Source organism: Rhea americana, unplaced genomic scaffold (genome assembly GCF_003343005.1).
Source record: "Rhea americana isolate MKP2758 unplaced genomic scaffold, rheAme1 scaffold_300, whole genome shotgun sequence".
Classification (NCBI taxonomy): Eukaryota; Metazoa; Chordata; class Aves; order Rheiformes; family Rheidae; genus Rhea; species Rhea americana.
The window spans coordinates 332,360-356,649 of NW_028186425.1; the positions used below are offsets into that span (position 1 = coordinate 332,360).

Below are 24,290 nucleotides of genomic sequence, written 5' to 3' on the forward strand. Positions count from 1 at the left end.
GAAGTGATTTATGCATTTGTACTATCCCCTGCCCCTAAGCACCCCCTCGCCAGAAGGACCCACCCAGAAGACTACTCAGCCATAAAGCTTTGCCTCCCTCAGAGTTTTTCATTGACCTCTGCAGGCTTCACCCATTTTTGAACTTTGCCTAGATCCATGCTTAAATGAAACATTCTGGAGGACAAGCCTGTAATTTTCCCTCCCATTCCTCATTACCTGTCAGGAAAGCAGGTATGTTCTCAAAGGAACTCTTCAAAGTTAGCGAGTGATTGAAGACGCAAAACTTCAGCCTCTGAAGCAGATCTGCTTTCCTTAAAACAGCTGTTTGGCACACAGGGCTGAGCCCCTTTCCAGGACATCACTGGCCTTTAATCAAATGGTTTCTGCTACTKTGGGAGAGCTCAGCCTGCCTTCAAGACCCTCCCCAGTGTCCCGGGAGCCAGGCATGACCACTTCTCCCAGGCATCCTCCTCGAGGTGCTCCAAAAGGGCTGGAGCCTGGCACTTGTACCCAGCACCGCTTGCTGTGGAAATCCCAGCCCTACCTGCCCTGCACACATGATAGAATCACACAGAAAGTYTGAGGCTGGAAGGGACTTTTGGAGATCACCTAGTCCAAACTCCCAGCTCATGCACAGTCACCTGGAGCACATTGCACAGGATCGCTGGATCCCGCCTGGATAGGGTGGGTGTGGAACAYCTCCAGAGGAGGAAACTTCACAATCTCTCTGGGCAACCTGTGCTCAGTCACTCTCACAGCAAAGAAGTTTTTCCTCATGTTCAGACGGAACTGCCTGTGTTTCTGTTTGTGCCCACTGCCTCTCATCCTGGTCCTGGGCACCAGTGAAAAGAGCCTGGCTCCGTCTTCTTGCCAGCCTCCCTTYAGAGAGTTCTTTGCCTCGGTAAGATCCCCCCTCAGCCTGCTCTTCCCTAGGCTGAACAGGCCCAGCTGCCGGCACCTTTCCTCCTCTGAGAGGTGCTCCAGTGCCTTCCTCGGGCGTGCAGGCTTTTGGTGCACTCGCTCCAGCAGCTCCCCACCTCTCTGGTGCAGGGCAGCCCAGCACGGCACCCAGCACTCCAGCTCTGGCCTCCCCAGGGCTGAGGGCAAGGATCGCCTGCCTCGACCCGCTGGCAAGGCTCTTCCTAGAGCAGCCCAGCATRCCGCTGCCTGTCTTTGCCACAAGGGCAAATTGGGGAACTAGTGGGTGACAGGAAGCCGAAGCCCAAAATATTGAACCCAGGACTGGAAAGTCTGAGGAGGCAGCGAGAAAGGCAAAAGAGAGATGTGCAACTAGGCAGTTGAGACCCAGCCCCAGTCTGAATGCCACCAGCTGGTGGCTTGCCAGCCTGCTGGACTAGCCCTATGGAGGTTAGCAAGTTTTCTGTCCAGGGAATGCCAGCACACTTCAAAGTAAAAAGTCTGAAGTCAAAGAAATGGGAATTTTTGGCCAAGAGAACTCAAACTCTGTCATTTTTTTTTGGCTTTTTGAATAGTTACTCAAACTTGCCATTCACCAAAGACAGAAGCTTGGAAAGCAGCAGAGGCGAAATAGCAGGAAAAGACGAAAAAAGGACGACTTYTTATAAAAGTAGACAAATGATGAGGGAAGTGCTGATGCCATTTTAGATGTGAAACCAAAATAGTTTTTAGATCTTTGGTACCTGAAAAAAAGGATATTGCACAGCGTTTGACTAAAAACGTAACTGACTCATTTCAAGATGCCACAACACAAACAAGCTGCGCGTTCAGATGCTGTGGTCCCTCTTGGAGGCACCGTCCTGCCTCAAGGTCAGAGAGGTTTTTTACACATTCCTCCAACTACAGACACATGCCTAAGTCCACTGAGGCAAAGCTGGTGCTGCTGTAGGACCGGTGACCTTGTGCACCTAAATAGTCAACCACTTAGTCCATGCAAAAAGTACCATTAGTGTAAGAGCATCTGCAGCAATTTTAATACTGCAGCATTTTCCCGCAGACAAAATAAATATAAATAGGCTAGAGAGAGACCATAAGCAAAAAATATTCCATATTTTTTGTATTACTTTGGGTTTTTTTGCCTGGCTTGTCCAGGGAAAGCAAAACAGATTTCTGATTAACTTAACTTTCAGAGTTTTGCTTGTCAGCAGGGTGTTGCAGCTGAAAGCAATGTTGGTTTAATAGCTCGAATTTGAATTTCTAGAAAAAAAAAAAACAATGAAAACACTTCTCTGCTTGGCAGCACTGATGTGAGTCTGTATTTTAGCCTGACTTTGACCTAGCAATGCACCTGCATTTGGATTCTGCATGCATCCTACTGACACCTAACTAGTGCTGTGATTTAGCAGGCTATCCTACATAGCAAAAATCCCTTAATTACCTGCTTAAAACTAAGCTAATGCCAAAGCATTTGTTGATACTTCAATACTTTGCAAAAAAGGACAGACTTCAGCAGCTAGTTGCAGGCTTGATGAACGCGGGGGAAACTGCTTTCTGTACCCCTGCAGCCAAAAACATTATTCGTACAGCATGGGCCTACGGACAAGGCACCTGTTTATACAGGCAGAAACAAGGTGTGTTTCTCTTTGAATAAAAAGGCCACAGTACTCAAGGGCTGTCAGGGAGAGGTGGGAGACGTGGCGCCAAGCCAAAGGAGAGCAAGGAGGACCAAACCACTATGCAGAAGGGCTCCTGATACCACACATCCTAATACCTCTAAGTTTCCTGCCTTTAGTGCAGCAGGATCTCCAGGAAGAAAGAAACTTAAAATGAAACACGTCTTGGCCACAATGAGGACATGGGAATCAGTCTCATCCTTCAGCCATTTATGGGATTAAACAAATTTGTTGTATGGGTTAAAACAAGGCAGGTATTGACAAGAAAAGTAGTCTTTTATTTCAATTATTATTTCTTGGCATTAGGCAGATATTAAATAACACTGGAATGCACAAGACTATTAACATATTGACAGCAAAAGGTAGGAGGTGTAGCAAAGTTGAGGACAGCAGTGCGAGTCACGTCACCTCATATCACTCAAAAGCCATTTAAACGCAGCAACTACCAGAAAGTAGGACTCCACTGAGAAATACAAAATTAGGATTACTCCTTTCAGGTCTTTTGTCAATACAGTAATGCTGGAACAATCAACAGTAAAAATGAACAAATATTTGCATTCAGTAATTAAACATAGTGAAATATCCACAAACTGCTAGTCATGCATTTCTTTTTGAACAGCAATTTGGTAATGCATAAATATCACAAAAAACAATCTCCAAGATTTGAATAAATCACCGACAACTAGAAGAAATGAAGCTTGGATTCTATTTTATGCCTTAAATAGATGACCTAAATATTTAAAATTTTACTTCACCATATATATATAATTTATATATATATTAAAAGAAAGTAAAGACCATTAGATAAGTGCAAGCAATTTTCCTCAAAAAGAAAATTGGAACCATGCCCAGGAAAGCTGCTTTTTTTTTTTCTTTTTTTCTTTTTTTTGAACTTTCTACTCCATTCAGTCCACATTTTTTACATAGTCATTTCTGAAGCAAAATAAATTACCTACCATCTGCTAYGCTGGATAAAAGTCCTACCTAGTATCTCCTCGGGACTACTAGAACATCATCGCTCTTACAGACTAAGCGAAGTGGTATCTCACCAGCAATCTGAACTCTTTGTATCTGCATGTAAACATACCTGTCAATTAACGTTACACGTGTAGAGTGAACCATAACATTATGGGGAAGCAGAAATGGAGCTGCCAAAGGAGAACTGCACTGGTGTTAGTGAGAGGAGCGAGGGCCGTTTCACTCAGACACACACAACCTGGCAATGGGATCTTATCCGCTAACTGCTGAGGAATGATTGAGAAGGCATCCATTTGCGAGCAAAGCTTGAACGACAAGCCAGTATCCTCTTTGCAAACTGTCCAGTTTAATCAGAATTGACTTGCGCTGCTCGGGTCACACTGTAACAATCGCACGATGGAGGGATCGCTCTTGGCACCTTTAATAAACTCTTCCAGGGACAGTTTACCTTGAAGGGAGAAAAAAACAAGAGAAAGAAAAAAAGTCATTCCTGWTGCTGCCATCATTGTAGCTTAAAAAAACCCCTACTCACGGAAGATTTAGCAATATATGTACATTTAATTTATTGCAAATGCATCTAGGAGGGATTTATAGCGCAATGCATCACAGTCAAATCCTTCCCCAGCCTTTAAGCCCAAATGCATTATTTCTGGGTAAAACAATCTAACATAATAAATGAAATTTTTTATTTTAAAAGATATTACCAAATAAGAAAACCCATTTACTCTAATATCGTTTGCTAGTTTTTGCCTTGAACCAGATTACACAAATTGCACCAAAACATTAATACGATGTCTGGCACCTGTCTACATGTGCGCTCTGAAAATGATGTCCATATTATATGACATTTTAGATCTAAACATCCCAAATCTCTTCACTTGGCACTGTGATGGCTAGTTGTGGCACGTAAGGTTGGACAGCGATGGTTTCTCCTACACTTACAGACCATTTGCAGGACCTGCTGGCTGTACAGGACGGGGACACTGCACAGGSCAGACCGAAAAGCCAACCTTGGACAAGCCATGCTTTCCCACACCTCACTCGGCTGTGTTTCTGGTTTACAAATCTTTGCTTTCCGCTGGCTGGGATTGACTGGACATAAATCCATGGCTCTGACCCATGAGTCTCCGGAGGAGCGGAGATGAGAGCGACCACCCCCRAGCCCCGGCTGGCACAGTCCCGTGGCGCGGTGCAGCACAGCGCAGCAGAAGGCCCCGGCTGCCTCCAGGATCTGTCCCCCTTGGCCGTCTGGCCTCCGGCATGTTTTTCCATGGACTGCAGAACCAGTCCCCTGCTCCAAAGCTGCCTCGAGCCCATAGCTGAACCCTGCCTTGACTAACATCACTGACGCTGTTCTGTTCAGTGCCCTGAACCGAACGGTGCCTCTAGCATTTCCCCTCAAGACATACTACACAGTCACGGAGGTACAGAAATAAGCCATAATAATATGCAGGAGAAACGACMATTTTCCTGAACAGTCTGCAGAGATCTCCCCTGCTACAGGTACGAACTGCGGCCTCCCCGGCAGAGGGCAAGGAAAGGGGAGCTCCCCCGGGGCGATTCTTCCTTGGGGACTTCGCTTAAATCAGCGATGAGACAACACAAGCCCAAAGCACGAGAGAGGCTTGGTTCGGCTAGAAGCAGTTGTTACCAGTGCTTGCCAGCTACCCGGTCATGTCATTTACTCCTAAAAACACAGGTCCTCACTCCCAGAAACGTTCTTGCATTTCAGATGAAACACAGGAGACAGGCACTGCTGCCTCTCTGAAAGGGCAGTCTGGTGGTCTCCCTGCTGCTCGTGCTCCCAGCCGCTTCCGGCCAGGTGCCCTAGGATGCAGGGAGGCACAAATTCATCACACTGTTTTTTACTAGCATGTTTTTAAGGTATCCACGTTGAGATGGTCTCAGCCTCCTGTAGGAACAGCGGAAAGGACTGCACTCAGTGTCCAGCAGCCAAATCAGGTCAAGTGTGGAAAAATGAGTAAATGTTCATCTTGTAGAAACACACAGAAGCTCAAAAACAGATGGCATACTTCTATCCTAGTTCCAGGTTTTTCAGCTAATGCTTCCAAATAAAGCGTTTTCCTAAGTTTTTGTTAGTCTGGAAGGAGTACTTGTTAGGCTTAGGAAGTTTATCAGTTTTCCTCTTTCCTTGCAATACTTCAAAGAAAAGCACAAATCTGCTAGTAATGTCCAACAGTCAAATGGGGAAGTCAGCAAGAGCACATGTACAAGATATCTTTCTTCATCCCACYGGTCTGCCTGGCGGGGGAGCGAGCCCAGCTCCCGGCTAAGACTCRGGCTATCGCACACCTCAGCCTGTGCACTGCGTGACTTAGCAATGCACGGCTTGCAGGGGTGGTATTTTACTGGGAACAGGATGACACTATTTCAGTTACGAAGTGCAACAGATGGAGGGTGTGTATGGCAGGATTTGCAATCACTGCTCCGTTGCACATCTGTAGGTGACACTTTCTGCAGAAAAAAAAATCTTTAATCACATTACGCTACCGCTCTCCACATAAAAAGTCATGGGAWGAAGTGCTGGTCTTGCTGAAGTCAAAGGTAAAACACTCAAGGACGTCAGAAAGGCCAGGAATTTACCCTACGGCTGTAGTAGCAGACGCCAAAATGCATCCATAAAATTATTCTAAATAAAAAATAGCTTCTCTTTACATAAGGTCACATTTTTACAAGTCCGCATATTTCAGCATAGATCAGGTAGACTCATCTAAACCCTCACTCTCACTGAATATATCTCCTTTTTCAGTAGGAAAGAGCKTGGGCCGCCGTGCGGGGTGACTCCAAGGGAAAACGCCACCTCCGACAGGGCACAGCGAAGCATCTTGGCAGGCTGCTGGCGGAGGAAATTGCTCCCCTTTGCCTGCAGGTTTCAATCGTCGGGGAATGAGCCGGCTCAGGCGGAGGGGTAGTCACGGGCACGCTGTCAGGTAATAAATACACCACAGGGCTCTGCGACGGGCTCGGGAGCTACCACCTCCCTCCATGCGCAGACTGCAGGGCAGTAAACACGGCAAGACCGGGTGCAACCGCGGCCGTCTGGAGGAGACGTTTCACCAGCGAAACGGCGGGCGGGTGGGAACAGCAGCCGCAGGAAACCCCAGGTGTGCCGGAGCGGCTGAGCAGAGGCTCCCGAGCGGCGCGCCGCCGGCCACTCCCGCGGGACGACGCAGGGGATCTTCCCGCGGGGGAAGCAGGCTGAGTGYCCGGAGCTGCGGCTGCGGCAGGGAGGAGGAGAGGGACGACGGGAGCCATCCTCTCTTTTTTGCCTTTACCACCCAAAAAGAGCCTCTCAGCCAGCGCCGCCTCCTCCTCTTTTGCTGCGGGCTGGAGGAGAAGAGCCCCGCRCCTCCCCCCGTCCCCAAGCACCGCCAGCAGCTCCGGCTCACGCCAGGCTGGGAAACCTTCGCTCCGAAGGCCGCGGAGGGCTGCTGGTGGGGACGTACCGTCATTGTTTGTGTCCATCTGTCTGAAGATCTTGTCTGTCCGCTTCTCTGGAGTGGATTCATCTTCTGGCATTTTCATTACCGACGAAACCATTTTGTAGATTGCCTGAGTATCAGAAAACAGAGATAGAGCAAAAAAACAACCCAAGCTATAAAGCGTCAGGACTCAGAAAAGGAATTTAAGCCTGTAGCAATAAAAAGGGCAGCTGACCCTGGCAGGCAGCTGCAGGACTTTATAAACCAAAACAAATAGGGATTTCAGGCTCCAGATTCTTTTAGTTTTCTTTTCTGTATTCATTTGCACTTCAGAGAAACACCCGCACCACTGGGTCAGTTTAACAGAAAGTTAGGATTTAGATTAACGTACCAGTGGGATTAAGCTAAAACACAGAAGTTAAGACAGCTGAGTGTAAGTCTGTTTTCTGCAACTGAGTAAGCAATCATCTCTTTGGCTGGCTGTTGGCACACACACAGGTATACATACGTGTGGCTGCATGCACTACATGCAAATATGAATAGATATGATTGGGGGGGGGGCTCTTTGTGGAGGAGTAAGGAAACACATTTCCAGGCTTACAGGAATATGAATAAATACAACACTTTCTCACCCACTTGAAAGGTCCCACACCTGCAGACCTACTTCTCTTATTAAACTATCGCTGCTCAGCCCTGAGGACCGAAAACCAGTCTGCTCTCTAGGTGTGTTACATTTTTCACATCGCCTGTCAGAGTGCCTTGGAGATGCTGAACATAGTTGTGGTTTGGCCACACATCAGCTGTGGCCGGCATGGCAAGCAGCCCACGTCGGAGGCCAAACCACCGGCGGGCACGTTCAGGAGGAGCTCGCCAGGTCCGGGACCCCACGGGGCAAACGGCTTGCTCGGCACRCCTCCCAGCTCCCCGACGCAGCTCGAGTGACACGAGCTGTAAGGGAGCRTCCCCGGGCAGCCGTGAGCTGGAGGGACCATCTTTCCATTTTTTGTTCTGAGCTTCTGTTGACTCAGAGTTGAAATTTTCAAAGTCTGTGGTATTAAGTTTGAGATTAATCAAGTCAGTAAAATTTGCATGTAGGTATTTTTGATACTGTCAAAACCACATGAAAAAAAAATCCCCAGGGAGAGCCACAAGATACTGGCTCAGGTCCATCTCTGCAGAGATGCATTGCCCTCTTGGACCTTTTATTCCTTTGCACCCTGCGGGTCAAGTCACCTTTCCGAACCGCCCTTTCGGGATGGTGCCCTCAGGAGCCCCCTCGGGAACACGTTGCCGGGAGCCTTCCTTCTGCCCAGCAACAGCAGCTGTTCTCCAGCACCAGCTGTTGGCAGGAGGCACCCAGCTATTCAGGGCAGGCGTCTCCAGTTCCAGATGTCTYGGGGATAAGAGGACACCACAACACGAACCTGAAAATAAAGACCTCGCCTCACCTGCACTATTTCTAGCATTTCACCGCGGCTGATGTACCCGTTGCCGTCCAGGTCGTACATACTGAAGGCCCACTTCAGCTTCTGCTCCAGCTTGCCCCGTGAGGTGACACTCAGAGCGATGATAAATTCCCTAAAGTCAATCGTCCCGTCGCCGTTGGTGTCGAACGTGCGGAACACGTGCTCCGCGAACTTCGAGGCGTCGCCGTAAGGGAAAAAATTGGCGTATATTTTTTTGAACTCTTCCACAGTCAAGTGCCCCGTGGGGCAATCTTTGAGGAAGCCCTTGTACCACTCCTGCAGCTCGTGGTCCGTGAACTCGGTGTTCTCCCGCAGGTCCTGCAGCACCTCGGGGCGCAGCTTGCTGTTCTGCTTGCCCATTCTCCTCGGGGCTCAGCTCGCGCTGCTGGGGAGCAAGAAAGCAGGGACATCAGCCCAGCGCCGAGGCGCTCGCGGAGAGGTGGCCAGCAACACGCGGCCACCGCTAGACCCCAGCGCCRCTCCCCGCCGCGTGGAGAGCGAGCKTGCAAAATGCAGGCCACCCAGGTAGGGGCAAAGGGCACTCCGCCAGCAAAGGAAAGGGCCCAGCTATTTGATTAACCTTTTCCAYTAGRAAAACACCTGATTTCATTTAACCTCTTTTGCTCTCCTCCAGGTCCTCTCTGTTACTAGTCTGCCTCGGCAGGTAGAGGAAAGACTGTTTGGGCAGCATCTATATAGTCTGCGGTATTTTTTTCCTATGCTATAGTCCCGCTCCTTCCCTACCGTACAGTTTGCAGTTCCCTGGCCTGGATCCCAACTCGCTCATTCCTCGATGCACCCTGAACAGGCTGATGGGCTAWTACCAAGCTGGAGCTGATAGAGACACCAGTGATGATAAAAAGCATAAACTGCAATAGCAAAGTGAGCGTGACCTTGGGAGAAACGAGAAGCAGGACGGGCTGGCAGCTCCATGCCAACCCTCTTTAGCAGGGGTCAGATGCTCTTTGAAACCTTATTTCCATCCTCCTCACATTGCCTCCTTGCATGCCTGGCCCAACCACAGCAGCTTCCAAAAGCCTCCTCCACACAAACGTACATGTGAATTCTCTGCCTCCCTAGATAAGCAGAAAAACAAGCTTTTTAAAACAAAATGTTTGGCAAAGCAGCCAGGGAAGCAATTGTATAGCCTTCACATGGGCATTTATCAGGAAAACTGAAAAGGTCCAGCTTCTGTTCAGGTTTATCAGGCTCTGTATTTTTATATAAGCTTACTCAGTAGCAGTTTAATATTCCCCACCATGGCAAAAGACACTGCAACCTGCTGATTTTTTTCAGGATTTCAGGAGGGAGCTGGTACAATAAATATCTCAGCTCCCTGGAAAGGACGCTTACAGCTGAGCTTGGCAGTGCCAGCACTGTGTGGGTGCCTGGGCAGCGGAGATGGCCCTGCAGCAGCAAAGCCTTTGACAAAATGAAAGACTGGCAATGTATACTTAAAAAAAAAAAGATATGATGATGTATTTTTGGCTCAGTGAGAGGCAGGGGCATGGCTACACGCCAATGTGCCGACACTCAGAGCAACGCGGAGCAGCGCTGCTGGCTCCCAACTTGACTCAAAAGGTTCTTCACGAGCAGCTGCATTTCCTTTTCCAAACTGAAGAGGTCTGATATAACACAAAATTGCAATCTGTAGGAACCTTAGGAGAAGGTACTCACAATGGCAGTAGTGGGGTTTATTCACAAGGTTTGCACAAAGTCAAATCCAGATCCCCATGGCCGAAAGGACCGAGTCCTTCATAAATGACGCTGCTTTGCGCAGCCTTTTATGGCACTGTTACACCAGCTCAAAGCCAGTGCAGAAGGCATGTCAGACACGGACCAAAGCTCATGGGTACCTACACAGTCCCATTCCTTAATAGCGGCAAACAGGAAGAGCTAAGCAACAAACCATGCAGACATAAATGTAGGGAAAAGATAAAGTAACAGGGACTAAGCACTTTCCAGACAGTAACAATCCTACTTACGCATCAAAACCTGAAAAATGTTAAAGACCAGCATAAAGAAAGTTGCTGTATAGCAGAGAGATCAGTAATAGCTGAACTTAACCTCATTTTATTTTTACTCCTGTTATTCTCTGCATTGCCTCAGCAATRTAAGAAATCTACATCCTGTTCTGTGGCTTAATGCTCAGAAAAAAAAAAAAAAAGTTAGCTGCTCCTTAATACAATGCATCAGGCTTAACGGAAAACTGCGTTATCACTAGCACTTCTGCTTTCTATAAAAATTGCAAATATTTCAACTCAAAGCTTTATTTTTGTCCACTGCACTGTGTAGTTTTTCCAGGTCCCTGACATATCCCTGCTTGCTCCCTGTCTGCAGGAAAACTAAAACTCCCAATCCCTGCCATCATCAGTCTTCAGGGGAGCACAGGGCAGCCCTCCACTTAACCACCAGCTCCCACCTGTGCCTGCTTCCTTTCCATCTTTGAATCTCCCCTGCTCCAGATATCCATCCTGGCTGTGCTGAGAGCARAAAATACAATATTCTGCTCTGTTGCAGTCAATTTGCAGCAAACAGTGCCTTGGAGCAAATAACTGATCAACCGTGGTTCTGTTCTAAAAGCAAAAATCGCAACATCAGGTTTTSTGTCCTTTAGGGAAGAGGTTCCTTTAGTTTCTGTCCTTTGGTGAACCTCCTTGCTGTAAGCTGCTTGAGTGCTTCCTAGGAGCCCACCTCAGAAGCAATCTGCCTTCCTGGCGGCTTTCTCCCAGGCTTCACTGTGCTTCCCTGTGATCCTGGCAYGGGGGCAGGAGGACCGGAACGACCGACAGCGACAGACCCCCRTAACGCAGGAGCGGGACTTCGGCAGAAACGAACTCGGCTTTAACRTGCGCAGGGCTGCATTTGCGGGATGCACAACAGACCTTAAAACTGATAGCTAAAGAGAGGTCTGAAAATGATTAATACCATTTCTCCCTTTTCCTGCAATATCTTTATCAATCCTATTTAAGATGCTAGACAACAAAAAAAGGTAAAACATGTTAACTTCATTTACTCGAGTTCACTACTAATAGCAGTAAGGTACATCCTATTATTAGGAGGGATAGTCATTTAACCTCAGCTTTAAAAGCTTTACATTTGGGTAATCTTTGCATTCAACGAATTACAGGTCACTTCAATTCYTCCTCTTTTAGATCATATTATATCAGAAATGTAATGTGCAAAGCTTTAAACACAATTGTTTCTAGCGTATGAGCTTTATAAAAGGCTTTATAAAGCCTTTTATAACTGATCAACCGTGGTTCTGTTCTAAAAGCAAAAATCGCAACATTAGGTTTTCTGTCCTTTAGGGACAGAAATCCTGCTGTTGTAACCGATTTGTTGGGAATAATTAAATAACTACTATTAACATTAATTTATTAAAGCACATCTGAAAAACAGCTCTTAGATGTGACTTGTGTTTCAGGTAGCTCCTACAAAATGAAATACCTAAATATCTCATTAATCACGACAGAACTCCCCGCTGCTGGCATCCAATTGACATTTCRTTCGATTGCTACGAGATGCTCTCCCCAAAGCCGCCTCCCGTGGCCCCGCGGCTGGCAGTGCCACGAGGAGCCGGGGAGCCGCCGCACGCCAAGCCCTTCGTGGCCGCCGGCATGAAAGGCTATTCGACACGAGCTGGGCAAAGCAGATGGCCCGCGCGATGCCTGACGTCCTTCCCGACCAGCTGCCCGGCAGCTTGCGTGTCTCRGGAAGGGAGCCTGCCGCTTTCCCCGGGCCCCCGGCAGCCGTGAGCCGGCAGAGAAAGCGTTTGCGTGGCCTGAGCGCGAAGGACCATTCGTCCCCTGCAAGAGGTTTCTCCGGGATCTCCAGGACTGACCGCTTGGAAGACTGTCCAAGAGCGACGGATTCAGGAGAGTAGGGACAGTCACAGCCTGCTTCCCAGAACAGGCCCAAGACAACCCYGAGCCCAAAGCAAAACAAATTCTGGGTGCAACAGGTCCACGATGCTGCTGAGCAACCACTGGACTGGCTCGGCGTCTGACGGCGGTCTAAGCACGGGAAAATAAACAGGCAGTTCCCACAAGGACCTCACATCTCTCAAAGGAGACTTCTTGGGCGGGGGGCACTTCTCACCCAAGTCGAGCAGGAGACCAGCAAGGGAGGAGGGACATCCCCATCGCTAACACCTTCCCCAGCAGCGATGGGACCCCCGTGTTCCCCGCCCCAAAAGTGCACCACGGTGAAGGGTGACATCCAGGCGAGCAAAGCCATGCGCACTGCGGCGAGGTCGGGTCCCACTCAGCGTGATAAACAGAAGCCTTCAGAGTTCCTGGCACTTTCATCCAGGCAGAATTCCCCACAGAAGCAAAAAGACAATCACAGAAATGCTTTTGAAGCAATTAGAGAAGAAAAAGCTTGGAAATGTCATGGCAGACCAACAGACTTTACAAGTGTATCACTGCTCATAGAAGCACTCAGTCACAGAAAGCTCAAATAGGGGAAAATGCAGATGCATTTTTGCTCCAGTTTCATGCTAAACTCTTGGTTAAAATTCTGCTACGCTGTTGCTTGCCTCTCTAACCTACATCAGCTGTCAGAGGTGCCAGCATGCGGCCAAGTTAGAAACCAAGATACTAGAGAATTTCCACCTGAACTTTTATATCCTCTGTTCTTCTAGGATAACCAAAAAAAAAAAAAAAAGCAAAAAGCATCGAGCAAAAGTCTTTTTACTCACTGATGCAAGTTATTAATCATGCAGCACAACAGTGAATAACCACAGCTAACTCCAAAATAGCTAAACTGGCCATTTTATAATTTTAACAGTAAATGGACTGGTTTTCAGCATCCAGTGACAGAGCACTGGAACAGGTTGCCCAGAGAAGTTGTGGAGCCAAGCCACAAGAGGGAGACAGCTTCTCACGCTCTGTGCCTGGTGCATCTCTCTGGGTACTCGATCGAGCTAGTCACAAACACGTAATAGTATAAAAGGCCAAACTCTGTCCTCACCAGGACCCACAGCTCACGGCATATGACTTMATTATATAAATTTTATTTTTTTGAAAAAAAAGGAGGAAAGCAGCTCTACACCTGGCTCCCTACCCCCCTCCTCCCTTTGGAGACCCTGCAATATCACCCACACCTGCAGCTTGGGGGCTGCAGAGCTGGGGGAGGCTTGCGGAGCAGCACAGTCACCTTGCCGCATCCTGGGACTGGGAGAAGAGCAATGACTGCACGACCAATGGTTTCAGTAAATCCCATTTGCTAAGACAATGTAGCAAACGCTGCAAAATGGATTTGAAGATATTTTCTAGCCCGCTTTTTGCCTAGAGACAGTCAACAACCTTAATCTAAACAGCAAGGGGAAATGCCCAGTTACACARGCCTGGGACAGATAATGAACTCTCAATCAAAGAGCAGATTTTGTTATACATTTTAATGCCAGTATCCTAAGCAACAAGGGCTGCAACAGGCAGCTACAGGATATACAAATACGTTGCTATAGATATCTGGTCCTTCCTGGTAAATTCATGCGAACCTCTTTCCTGCCCTACGGCAAAAGCAGCACAAACCATTACGTAACAGCTACCGCGGCACCAGCTTCAGATTTACAAACCACCCATTTGGGGCCAAAGCAACGCCTTTGGGTAAAGCTGAAACGCCACAAGAAAAATTTCCACATCTTCAGAAGCTAATAATGGAAACTGTTAGACAAAAGAAAAATTGAGATCCAAAATAACACTGCAAATGCCCCCGCAGACTTCAGAGCGCAAGCGCTGCAGGGTTAAATGCCTGACAGATTTGCTTCAGTAAGAGCCAGAGTTACTTCCTCTGCTGCCCTGCTTGAAACAGAAAGAAAAACAAAGCCGACCAGAAGGCAAGCAAAGAACAAACAATACTAGAAAAAATGGGATGTTCAACTTCTTCACTTGTAATGATCGATGCTGTTTTTAAGAAATGCATGTTTGCCTACTTGCAACTCGCTTTCAAGCTAGATCATCTTCAAAAGCTTATTATAAAAAAAGGGGGTGAAGGGGAATGACCACCACCTGTACCACCCACACCTTCACATTCAGAAAACTCAGCAACAACTTGGGTATCTAAGTTAAACAGCCTGCAGAAAGGCGGTCACCAACCTAGAGCTGTATTACTCTGAAAGTTTAACCATAAACAYGTACACGGGCACTACTAAGTGATCTTGAAAACCCGATCCCATGTCAGGGAGCATAGATGAAAAACATAGATTGTGGATAACCTCTATTGCCCCAGCTGTCCAAAGACGGACAGAGACCCAAAGGCGCCAATCCTGCAAACAGCTACGGGAGAAGGGTATTTTTAGGACGGCTCATTGATTTCACGGAGTCAGCTGCAACCGCTGGAACTGAAGAAATTCGCTTATAACGCTCTGGACTCTTCACATACATTTAAATCACTGTACTCAGGATTATATTCCTGATTCACGCAGAAAATCCATTACTCCATGACGTGACGCATTGGCGCATTAACCCGAGAACCATTTCACCTTCGTACCGCCCGTACGCAGAGCCGAGGCCGAGCGCCTACACGCTACAGGGTGGAGGCAGCAGCGGTAGGGAGCTGCTGTTCGCTGGCACTGACATCCATCGCCTGGAGAAGAGGCTGCTGTTGAGTGTACRGTTACACCACCACCGCGCTGCAAGGCACTGCCGTGTCGAAGACACGGACCGCAAAACACACCCAACCTTCGTGAATTCTTCTGAAGAAGCAAATCAGGCAGCGGGCAAAACCCGACGCCTCTGCTAGGACCAGAAAACTGGAAGTTCCTCAGGGAGCTCTCTAAAATGTTTTCCAGTTCAGAGAGGACAGYTTATTAGTGTAAAGGGCAAATATTCCCAAAGCAATAAAAAAAGCACAGGAATATTTTGAGTAAATTAGGAAAATGGGTTAATTTGGGTGGGAGCAGATTAGACAGTGATGCAGCTTGTTATTTGAGAAAGGAAAGGAAAATCAAGAGTGGATTTTCCTCATTTCCTCCCTCCTCTTCTTTTTTTTTTTTTTTTTTTTTTTTTTTTATAATAAAATTGAGGGAGAAGTAGCCAATCTTATTCTGTCTTTGGATGCTGTGCAAAGTTGGCAAGGCTTAAAAAAATATTAAAGCTTGTTTACACAGTATTACACAGCAAGGAAAACACGTCAGCACAATGCCTTAATACACAAGGTSTTTTTCTGAGGAGGCTGGGCTGCACGAGGGAAAATCCAAATCGTGTTAATTTAAGATATTACTGTGACATATAACATAAAATAAACCTCTGGATTGCAAGCCTACAGGACAGGGAAAGGTGCCGAATATGAACCGAGGAACCAGAGAGAACATTCCATCCTCGAAGGCTGCAAAGGTCAAAGCAAAGCAAAGTGGAAAAATCAGCAGAGGGCAGGGCTGATAGAATGATAAAATAAAAAACGCAGAAATAGCAAGGATGAGTTGTCCTGTTCTCTGATTTTAAAAGTTTCACATGATGAATTTATTTAATTGATTACTGTATTCTTTCACTTGCTGGACGTCCCCTGACRCTTAGCATTTTTGTGTACAGTGTCAATGGAACTGGCAACAATACTTCAAATACACAGTCCAGCAATATGGGATATTTGCAGAATCACAGCATGGTTGAGGTTGGAAGAGACCTCGGGAGATAAGCCAAGTCCGACTCCCCTGATCAACCAGGGTCACCTAGAGCATGTTGCACAGGATTGCATCYAGGTGCATTTTGAACATCTCTAAYGATGGAGACCCCAAACCTCTCTGGGCAACCTGTGCTGATACTCTCTCACCCTCACAGTAAAGAAGTGTTTTCTGATGTTTTAGATGGAATTTACTGTACTTCAGTTTCTGCCCATTGCCTMTTGTCCTGTCTGTTGGTGCTACTGAGAAGAGTGTGTTTCCATCTTCTTCATGCTCTCCCTTCAGGTATTCRTACACATTGATAAGGTCCCCCTGAACCTCTCTTCCCCAGGCAGAACAGGCCCAGCTCTCTCAGCCTTTCCTCATCTGAGAAATGCTCCAGTCCCTTCATCATCTTTGTGTTGGATCTCATGTTGAGTACTCTGAAGCACTAAGGAAGATGCAGTATCTTGATCTCTCTTCTACTTCTGGTGCACAAGGCCAGCTTCCTAAAGTCCTTAAAACATTAAAGGATTTTCAATGGCATACCGACCTCTTAAAAGTTTGGTTTCAGGGATGCATACCTACTGATTTCAGCAACAAATACAGTTTTCTTCCTGCTTTTTGCATACCTGTCCTCTCTACAGAATAATCACAGCCTTGGGAGAAAGGAAGCTGATTAAATTTATTCTTGTGCTTCAGAATAATTAGCCAAAAATTTCCAGTATCAGGAGCCAACCAACTGCACCTGAACAAACTCTCTAGTGTCAGAGCCATCACCCACAGAAGTTAGACAGTTTGGACACTCTCTTTTGCAAAAGAGATAGTGGCTGATGATCAGCTCTYAGAAGTTGGTTTGCCAGACCATCGTCACTGCTAATGATGCTAAAATGAAAAACAAAAAACAGAGGGGGACAGAGAGGTCTGATGCCCTTCCTTTCCCCAGCTGCATGTGCTGTGCTGACACACGAGATTTTGAGGTGTCAAGAGGATTTTAGGGTAGCTAATGCTGCTTCTCTTTAAATTAGGGAAGAAGGGGAGGGTTGGGCTTATTTTCAGGCAGAAACTTTTAAAAAATTAAAAACGTTATTTAACAGAGGAATATTTAGTAAAAAGATGATGARAACTCTGGTTTTGGAGATACCCCCATCTACTACCTTTAATAAAAATTCAACAGACATTTATTTAAATACTTAATTAAAAATAATGAAACATCAGGAAAAGAAATTAAAAGAGAAAGACCATGTCACTACCATTTTCATCTATCAAATATATAGCTGTGGCYACCAGTTTTTACTACAACTCCATATTTTATTCCAAAAATCCCAAATCCAATATAAATGCCTGAAGAATTATTTTATTTATCTAGGTTTCTAAACAAATCTCACCTCTAATGATATCTTCGACACAGACCACCAATGTAAAAATAGGACAACGGCCACYGGTTAACCTGTAGATAAAAATACACTGTACTAATCAATCAACCAAAACTCTTCACAAAACACTGTGTTCTCCTTTCCCTTCAGTAGCAACCAATAACGACAGTAATCTAAACATTTCCCACCTCTATTTTCCTGTTTGTTGAACRAAGAAATACGTAAGTTAAAAATCTAAAAATCCAACCTAGAGAGCTTTTTCTTCTTGTACGGGTGTAAAGACCATATAAAATAACTATGTGAGAACAGCATCTCACCAGTAYGGAAGGAACCTGGTTCCAGCAGATGCTGCAATTTAGGCAGCAGGAGACCAAATGTGCTGGTAGAAATCAGTCCAACCTCTAYATCAGCTGAGGTTGTTATTCACATCTTGATACAGGTGACTGTACTGCCTTAGAGGGATGTATATATGTATACATGTGTATATATGTATCTATACACACACACACACACACACATATATATACACATACAGGATTTTTTTAAATAGAGGATACCAAAAGCCCAGAGACTGCCATGTACCCAGCACACACTTTGGAGAAAACATCCGTGTGAGGCATGGCAGTACTGTGCTGCAAAGTTTGTGCTCAGGTTGGTATTAGGACAAYCCCAAGCCTCCTTGCGTTGAGAACACAACATGACATACCTCACATTGAACTACAAAAGCAACGTTGATATGGGGAGGGAAAGAAACATAGCTGAAGCAAACTCACAATGTTCTCCCAGAAGCTTATGATGTGCTCACTACACAGTGGAGATGCCCAGGTGGCTGGCCAGCAGTGATGGGACAGACCATTTCTCTGACCACGCACAAGGCAGGGTGATGATATACACCATACCCCCTCTCACTTCTCAGTGAAGTTCCCATTATTAAAAATAGGCAAAGTTCTAGAAGATAGAGAAGATACTGGATTACCCCATGACTAGTTTCTGAAAAAGCAGTACAAAGATGGGCAATATCCCCTTGCAGACCTGTCAGGAACTGCACTTGTGGGGCTCTTTCAGCAACTGAGTCCTTGGCAGCAGAGGCTGATGCAATAGCTCAGCCTACTCCCACAGGGAGATGCATCTGCATCCAGGTTGATGCACTAAGTAGTTAGAGCAACTTTCAATAGTCCTGAACGCTCAGTGGTGTGATTTGTTCCTGAGAGCATTTGCTATAAATTATGCAGAAGAGTAGCATGACAGTGTCTATCTAGTAGAAAGAGAGTGCTCCATATCTGAGGAGACAGCTAGCCTCACCCAGACACACAATGACATTTTTAGTGAGACAAAGAACACCCATATGAAAATCCTTTCTCTTCTCTGGCATTTCTGTGAGGCATTCAACATTTGAATGCTAATCATTGCAGAAGCAAAGCATGCAATCAGCAGTCAAGGTATCGCTTCTTCCAATTAACCTTCACCACTAGGCTCCTTCCACAGCAACATCCCCAGCAAAGCACTGAACGTGCTTTCTCGAGCGCTGCAGGCGAGGGCTGCCTGGAGTTGACTCTTTGTCAGCAGAAGCTGGGCAAGGCAGCGGTGGAAAAGCGAGTCAAATTGAATTCTACATTTATATCGAAGTGATACCAGCAGTCACCAAAAGTTTGTATTTTCCTTCCTAAATGGGTAAGGTAACAGGAAGAAGAGGGTTTGAAGCAGGGAGTATCCCAAGAGGCATGAAATTAGAAATGCTAACCTCAACCTGCGACCACACGTTCAGCACATCCTGCCCAGTCTGACTCTCAGTGTCATGTCAGTAAAGATCTTTACCGGAAAAATAAGAAATAAATGTCTTCTCTGAACATTTACATTGAGGGTGGACATTCTCCTTCCTCCTCCTCCCCCCATGAAAAAAACATTTCTGATACCACCTCAATGTCTCTCTTTCAGATTGTACTATCCCTATGCATTCGATTATAGCAAAGGAAAAAAAAATATATATATATATACACACACACACATGCTGTTAGTAATATTTTAACATATCAGACCATGAGGTAAGGTTTTCTTGGTCCAGCCATGACAGTGGAAGGGCTACTGCTCTCAGCAGGTCTTCACTTTTGTTATTTATTACTCCGGTCTGTGAAGAGACCACAAGCTATACCTGGTATCAACTATAACTTAATTCCAGTTCTAAAAGGCTACAGAAAATCCTACTAAACCCAGTATTTTTTTTAATCAACTTCTACATCTTTCACAAGATAATATCCACACTAGCAACCAGTGTGTGATTTTCCTTTTTTTTAATAACCCTTTCCTCAAGGATGACAAATATATACCTTGAAATTTTCAGTAACTTTTCTGCATGGGGAAGGTATCCTGTGTGAGAAGGCATGTCAACAAAAGCTTTCCATAAGCACAGCATTTGTATAAYATCAACACAACAATTTACTATGTATTTTTCCCTCCCTAGAAGAACAGGAAATAAGTGCTTAAAGGATGTGGTGGTGGTTAAAAGGAGGGTAAATTCATGAAGGACACTGTACTAGTTAACGGTTTGTGAGGTGATGCWTTTTTCCATGGTGTGCAAATGTTTTTCAGCATGCAATAGCAAGACTGCTTCCCTTAGCCTTGAAGCCTGTTAACAGTATTTTGTTTGCAGTACATATGTTAAAAAGGGAAGGCCAGAGGACACACAACCTTCAGTGTCATGGGAACCAGCTCTGACACTGATGTAAATATTTGGAATTACACTGGCATCAAGGAAGAGGCTTGAAGCTGAGGTTCCTGAAAGAGGAAGGAAATGAAGCTTCATCTGCTCAGTTCAAAGTGGTCAAGTCCACAGAGAGTCCAGGTAGATTCTCCAGCAGACGCTTGTCCCTGATGGAAGCCTCTCATTCAATCTTTTCTCTCCCACCTCTGACAATACAGCCAGACTCCTGCTGCTGGTCTTTCCTGAGATATATTCAGGACAACAGAAATACTCTCACATTTTCCTTCCACGCTCTGAMGACAATACGCAGTACCTTGAAAACATTTCAGATTCCCCGATCCTTCTGTTCAACATCTTTTTTGAGCTTCTTGATTCAATACCCCAGAGAAACAGATCATGATTTGTGAAGTTTATTTTGAGACCTGCCCGTCCCCCTCAAAGATTCACAAATAAACAAAAAGAATAAGAAAACRTCAATTACATTTTCAAAGGAAGGTCAGCCTCTGTATTTCCTCTTTGCAACACCAACTTTTCCAACCGCCTGAGCGGTGGTGAGGCAGGGCAGGCAGKCAGACATTTACTCACACTCCCAGACACTGCTCTTCAGCTGGCGTTCCGACTCAGAAACGCTGTTTGAGCAAAGGAAAGGACACACATCTAAGGATGACCCTTTCAAACAATAGCACGCTACCCCCAGTGTGCTTGAACTTGGAGCAACTCCAAGCAGGGTGGGGATTACAAGGAAGCAGACAAGAGAGTCTATGGGATTTGGATAGGGATCTACAGGGAGGAAACACTTCCTACTTCCTAGAGCCCATAAAAAGGACAGGGCTTTAAATAAAAATCCTCCAGAACACTGCTGAAGACCAAAAGTATTGCTGCTAGAAGCAAGTCTGACYTGGCTGAGCCAGCTGAGCACCCAGGGCTGTGCAGGGTCTCCCTGGCGGGCTGCGTTGCCCACACTGGGAAAGGGGGAAGGTTGCCTGTGGTCTTGGTGAGAGCAGCCCCTCGCTGACAGCGAAGCCCCTCTGCCCCTTAGAAAAGATCAGGACAGTTCACTCAACTCCCCCTCCAAAGATGTAGACCCAGACCTGCCCTGACAAGATCTTATCCTGGGAAAGGAAAATCAAAGATCAAGCCACAAGCTGATAAAATACCCTGTTTTCACTTTGCAATACCAGCTGCATATCACACCAAACCCATTTGTCAGCTCCATTTACCTTTGAGCCCTTTCTTGTAAGACCATGTGGCTGCAACAGCCTGTTTACTCTTATCTGTCAAGATGTGAACCTTGCTCTATCCGTATCTCTCAAAAACTCCCTTCCTTCCGCACATCCACTCTGTTCCTTCAAATTTATACTGCACCTTTTCCCCCTTTAGGCTCCCACACTGAGAGTCTGTCAGTCTCCAGTCTTTTTTGTCCCCCTTCACATAGACCCACAACACCAGAGCAAAGACAACCCATATGCTGGGCAGCATGGGAAACAATACTGATAAGCAGCTAACCGAGGTTGACCCAAAAATTGTCCTAATGAGTATTAATGGAGCATTTAATTTGCTTGGACATAACAGAATCAGATCCTAAACACAATTATCCGTATTTGACACAGATCACTCAGGTCTTTCTCTGTACAGGACGGCATTAGCTATATCATTTGCCTGAGCCATTTTTAATGCACATATAGCGCAGTTGTGGCACCTTTCACCTGCCCTATTTGCTGTCCTTAGAGTGGGCACAYGGGAAGGAAGCCTGTTCAGTCATTTTCCAACATGTTTAGTGTGCTGGAGCACACATTGCCTATTAACCCAATAGAGGAAGGCTCGGGCTGCGCTTAAGTTGTTTAAATCTACATCTCAGATGTTTTCAGTAGGCTAGAAGGATTTAATAATGGAAAATAAGGGAGAGTAGTAAAGAAATCACAGGTTTGGAAAACATCAGGCTAGACAGATTAAGAAGCAATGTGGAAAAAATATATTCTAAGATATMTTGTACAAGCAAACCCAAAGATATTAGCAGGTCAGAAAGAACTGAGTTGTGTACACATTTATGCTGTGCTTACTGGTAAGAAAAGGCATTGCTTTGAAATGCTATTGAAAAAACAAAACCAACTTCCAGGAGGTAAAAATTAGTTCATGAATGGCTTTACACAGAGCAATTATCCCCTAGGGTGGAACAGCCGTCCACGGTTCTGACCTGCAGAGATAGCCATCGATACCGTACTTGTTCCAAATCGGGAAGAGAGAAAGTTTCYAACTTCTTCCCACTTTTACAAGGGAGTAAAAAAGTCAAAATGATTTGTCATAGCAGTTATCAACTGGGTTCTGCATTCTCCGGCCAACAAAACGCACTTAATAATTGCACTGTTGCTGTAAGACCCCTCTGTCATCTCTGCTAATGCACATCAAAGTAATCCTGCGAGCATGGAGCTGGGAAGGAAGCTTCGTCGTGCTGAAATTACACAGCGGAGAGTAAGAAATAGCTGCTGGGAACACCAAATTTGCAACGGATCCGCCGGGGGTGGTCGGGCGCGGAAGCGATCCCGGCGGCGCTGCCCTCCTATGTCTGCCTCCCGCGGGGATGTGCTGCCACCGCYGCTCCCCTGCCCGCTGGCCGCAGCGCATCGAGGTCTCCTGCAGCATGGCGCTAAGCAGGGTGGCAAAACCTCCTCCCCGCTGGGCAACACGAGACATAAAGGCTTTGCCTGGTTGTTGTTGCTCCGTCATGCGGCCCTAAACCAGAGGGGAAAGGCTCAGAGGCCAACAGACCTAACGTGCATGATGTGCGTGCACCGACACGGACCCGCCGAGTGCTGAAGTCCCGAGAAATCCAGCCAAGAGGACTATTACRGATTATCGCTCTCTTCTTCTTTCTTGGTTTCAAACCATCTCAGCGTCCTAAGAGCTCCCCTTACCCTGCTCTGCCCTAACGCCTTAAATACAGAGGTATGTCAGTGCAAACGTAGCTCAACATACTCACGCTTTCATACAGCCAATGCCCAGTATTTTCAGTATTCCTGTAGACAAGCTGTTTTTCTTAGAAATACTGTCACGCTGCGGTCCTCAAAGCAGCACATAGATATGGCATCAACATTTAGATAAAAATAAATGTTAGGAGAGCTCAGGCCAAGCAAGAGGTTCAGCATGCTGCTCTTCTGCCATGCTCGGGTAGAAGTGGCACCGGGCTGTCCCTCTGCCACACGGGAGACTGTAACGCTGCACAGGAGACGGCAGGAACAACGAAACTCCCCAACAGCCAAYGGACACGCGTTGCACTGACTTTTTCCTGCCTCTTGCTGAGAGGCAACTGTGCAAACCTTACCCTCTTTGGGCTTCTCTAGCAAGACCTAACTGTTGGTGTCAGCAGTTCTCCTTTGCTACTGCCCAGGTTCATGTGGTTGAGCTAACCCCGGCGAAGCACTGGGGCTGGGAAGGCAGTTGCTTTTCACAGAAACTCAGTGCATGAGCGGGAGCTCCTGAGGATGAGCGAGGTAAGGCAGTGGGGAGCCGAGCTGCGCCCTGGGATTGCCTCCCCGCTCAGGAGAGCGCCCAAGGGTGGTGCATCTCCGTGCTTGTGCCACGCTGGCTGGCACGGCTGGGAATGCCTCCCGGTGCACCGGGCTGCATGAGGTCCCACCAGCACCCAGCTTCGTTCTGCGCGCAGGAACGCAAGGGTCTGCCTCGCCAYGGGGACTCGGGCCAGCTCTTCACCGTGCTTCCAAGGGAGAGAGCAGCTTTTCCCCCTGTTATGAACAGGGATGTYGGCTGTGAGCCCCTAGGCGCGCTACCTGGACAGCAGAGCTTTCCACCAAACTTCAYGCCTTTTCTGTTCCTTCCATTCCTGGGTTGCCCAGCTCTTTCAGAACAGTCTCCTGATCTTCTTTCATGTTAACGATAAATTGCAATTTTATGGCGTCAGATGTTTAATCYGCGCGCTCCTAAATGTGAAGCTCCAAAAAGTGATCTCCTGATAAGGGCTAATGGAAGAGATGAGAAATTCAGTGGAAAAACAATGTAAGAAATAAGTGTTCCAACATGTTTTTGGACCATCTCCACGTGAAAGATCTGATTTTTTCAGTGCGAGTCACACRTGGATTTTCCAGTCTCTTCTCCAGTTCTAAGTGCCCTGTGACAGGGG

At 46.5% G+C, this 24,290-nt stretch overlaps 1 protein-coding gene across 3 annotated transcripts in view; it reads right to left on the minus strand.

The window, feature by feature from the left end:
* Nucleotides 1-2,848: 2,848 nt before the first annotated feature.
* The window catches only part of HPCAL1 (hippocalcin like 1), a 50,715-nt gene continuing 29,273 nt past the window's right edge, over nucleotides 2,849-24,290 (minus strand). Inside the window, exons 1-4 of one of the 3 annotated variants that reach the window (XM_085309712.1) lie at nucleotides 9,372-9,386; nucleotides 8,461-8,863; nucleotides 7,037-7,142; nucleotides 2,849-4,017 (exon numbers count right to left, since the gene is read on the minus strand). In XM_085309712.1, the coding sequence (XP_085165838.1) occupies nucleotides 3,920-4,017; nucleotides 7,037-7,142; nucleotides 8,461-8,838 (582 nt within the window). In that variant the 5' untranslated portion in view covers nucleotides 8,839-8,863; nucleotides 9,372-9,386 and the 3' untranslated portion in view covers nucleotides 2,849-3,919. Of the gene's footprint in view, nucleotides 4,018-7,036; nucleotides 7,143-8,460; nucleotides 8,864-9,371; nucleotides 9,387-24,290 lie in introns of those variants that run through there. The other 2 variants (XM_085309710.1, XM_085309711.1) reach the window with 2 other exon arrangements.